Genomic DNA, 2559 nt, shown 5'->3' on the forward strand with positions numbered 1-2559 from the left:
ACCCCCCCCGTGAACCCGCGCGGGGAGGGGGCAGCCACAACCCCCAGCCTGGCCTGGCAGTGTGGGCAAGGGCAGGAGAGCCCAGCAAGGGGCTGGCTGGACACACTCCTCCATGCAGGGATGGCACCTGCTGACGAGGAGCCCCGACTGAGGGCCAAAACCACCTGGAAATGGCATTTCCCACCCACAAACACCATTTATTTGGTTACTGACACAAGCCAGGCTGCATCACAGCCCCAGCACCAGGTCCTGATCCCGTGCCCAAGCTAAAGGTGCCACTCACCTGCCCTCGAAAAGCTGCTCTCCTCCACTGCAACGGCAACACAGAGAGATGAGTGCATGGACATGGCACCCTCCCCTCTTCCCAGTGCCACCCCACCAGCCCCACATCCTCCACTGCTCTCACTGCTGCACCACACGGACACAAGGTGATGCACCCGCATCCTCTGTTTCTGCTCCACCACTGCCTTCACCCTGCCCCAGCCACCACCGAGCCCAGCAGGCACCTGCAGACCCCAGCACCAGCCCCTACCACCCCCTGGAACTGCCCAAAGCAGAGCTCTGCCCTGCAGCGCCCTGCCTGGACCCCCAGCTCAGCCCGCATCAGCCCAGGCAGCGCGGGGGTCCCTACCTCGGGGGATCTTGCAGATGACCCCCATGGTGACGTTGGTGCAGGAGCCCAGGCGCCACACGCCGTTGCTGCTCTGGATCCAGTAGCAGCTGTTCTGGCTGAGCATGCTGGGCCCCGTGTCGTGCTGGCCCCAGTTGGAGTAGTTGACGGCGGTGTTGTCGTGCCAAACCAAGGTGCCACCTGGGGAAGGCGAGAATTACAGCGGGGGAGGCTGGCGGGGACACCCCATCTTGGCCCCAGTTCAGAAAGCACTGGGAAGGGGTGATGGGGTGATGGGAAGGTGAGCCTGGAGAAGAGAAGCTGCGTGGAGAGCTCAGAGCAGCTTCCAGTGACTGAAGGGGGCTACAAGGATGCTGGAGATGGGACCTTCATCAGGGACTGGAGTGACAGGACAAGGGGTGATGGGTTCAAACTGAAACAGGGGAAGTTCAGGTTGGATACAAGGCAGAAGCTCTTCCCTGTGAGGGTGCTGAGGCGCTGGCGCTCACTCAACACTGGTTGCCCAGAGAAGTAGTAAATGCCCCATCCCTGGCAGTGTTCAAGGCCAGGCTGCAGGGAGCCTTGGGCAACATGTTCCAGTGTGAGGTGTCCCTGCCCATGGCAGGGGGTTGGAACTGGAGGAGCTTAAGGTCCTTCCCAAACAAAACCATTCTATGATAGGGAGGTGTGATGGGGTGGATGTGATTGGGTGATGAGGAGGTGTGATGGGGCAGTGGGGAAGACCAGGGGCTGCAGGGCACCTTCCTGAAGGTGCAGGCTCCAGTGCCTTGAAGAGGCTCTGAGCTTTAGAGCCACCACTCCCATCCCACCAAGCCAGAGGAGGACACACATGGCATGTGTGCCACCACCGGTGCCACCACCAAGGACTTCTGCTCACTGAAGACCTGGTAGGAATTCGTGGTGGTGCCTGGAATATATAAAACCTCACTCCTTCCTTTGTACCTTTGGGGTTGAAAGTCATGCCCAGCCAGGCACCCTTGGATGGACCCTCGTACGCCTGGAGATGCTCCCACACGAAGACGTTCTCCATCTCATCCTGGATGGACAACACTGTGCCACCAACTGCAGAGGAAAGAGGATCAGGGAAGCGCCCAGACCTCAGAGGATGGAATTTCACCCTGTTCCTTTTCCAAGGATGCATCACCCCCTCCACCACCACAGCCCTCTCATACCTTTCTGGCACCTCTTCATGGCGTCCTTCTGCCCCAGAGTGATCTCCATGTGGAAGGTGTAGCAGTGGTCCCGGAAGGGGATCCAGGACGAGTCCTCCAGCGATTTGGGACAGCTGCCACTGTAGCTCCACTTGTGTGTGCGGGAGACACCTGGGGGGCACACGGTGCATTGGGGGCAGCGGAAGGGCGCAGGGTGTCACAGAATCACAGAATGGTTTGGGTTGGAAGGGACCTTAAAGCTCTTCCAGCTCCAACCCCTGCCACGGGCAGGGACACCTTCCACTAGAGCAGGTTGCTCCAAGCCCCTGTGTCCAACCTGGCCTTGAACACTGCCAGGGATGGGGCCAGCATCCTACAGCACGTTGGGGAAAGCACAAGCCCCATGAGGACACACACACAGCGCTCCAGAAGGTCCCTGGTGGGATGCCATCTCCAACCCTTTGTTGCATCCCACCCGTTCTGCCCCACATCAGGCCCCCCACAACCAGCACCTGCTTGGAGTTGGCAGATTCCCCCCTGGAGCTTGGTGTCACAGCTGGCCGTGCGCCAGGTCCCATCCACATCCATGTAGGAGCAGCCGGAGACCTGCTTGGGCTCCCCATCCTGCCAGTTGGCATAGAAGAGGCTCTCCTCCGTCAGCCAAGAGTAGCTCCGGCCTCCCTGGAGAACCAAGGGGAGGAGAAGCTTTGGGGGTGCTGTGACCTGCTGGGGACCCCCAGCCCCTGTACCTGCCCCCTTCCCTCACCTCATCGTTGG

General features: G+C 60.5%; 1 protein-coding gene across 1 annotated transcript in view; it reads right to left on the minus strand.

The window, feature by feature from the left end:
* Nucleotides 1-283: 283 nt before the first annotated feature.
* MRC2 (mannose receptor, C type 2) overlaps nucleotides 284-2559 on the minus strand; it is a gene marked incomplete at both ends in the record, with an annotated part of 18182 nt that continues 15906 nt past the window's right edge. Inside the window, 5 exons of the mRNA XM_010024129.1 lie at nucleotides 284-310; nucleotides 632-811; nucleotides 1574-1693; nucleotides 1804-1953; nucleotides 2295-2509. Coding sequence (XP_010022431.1) covers nucleotides 284-310; nucleotides 632-811; nucleotides 1574-1693; nucleotides 1804-1953; nucleotides 2295-2509 — 692 coding nt within the window. The remainder of the gene's footprint in view (nucleotides 311-631; nucleotides 812-1573; nucleotides 1694-1803; nucleotides 1954-2294; nucleotides 2510-2559) is intronic.

This window comes from Nestor notabilis, unplaced genomic scaffold, assembly GCF_000696875.1.
Source record: "Nestor notabilis isolate BGI_N333 unplaced genomic scaffold, ASM69687v1 scaffold17931, whole genome shotgun sequence".
Classification (NCBI taxonomy): domain Eukaryota; kingdom Metazoa; phylum Chordata; class Aves; order Psittaciformes; family Psittacidae; genus Nestor; species Nestor notabilis.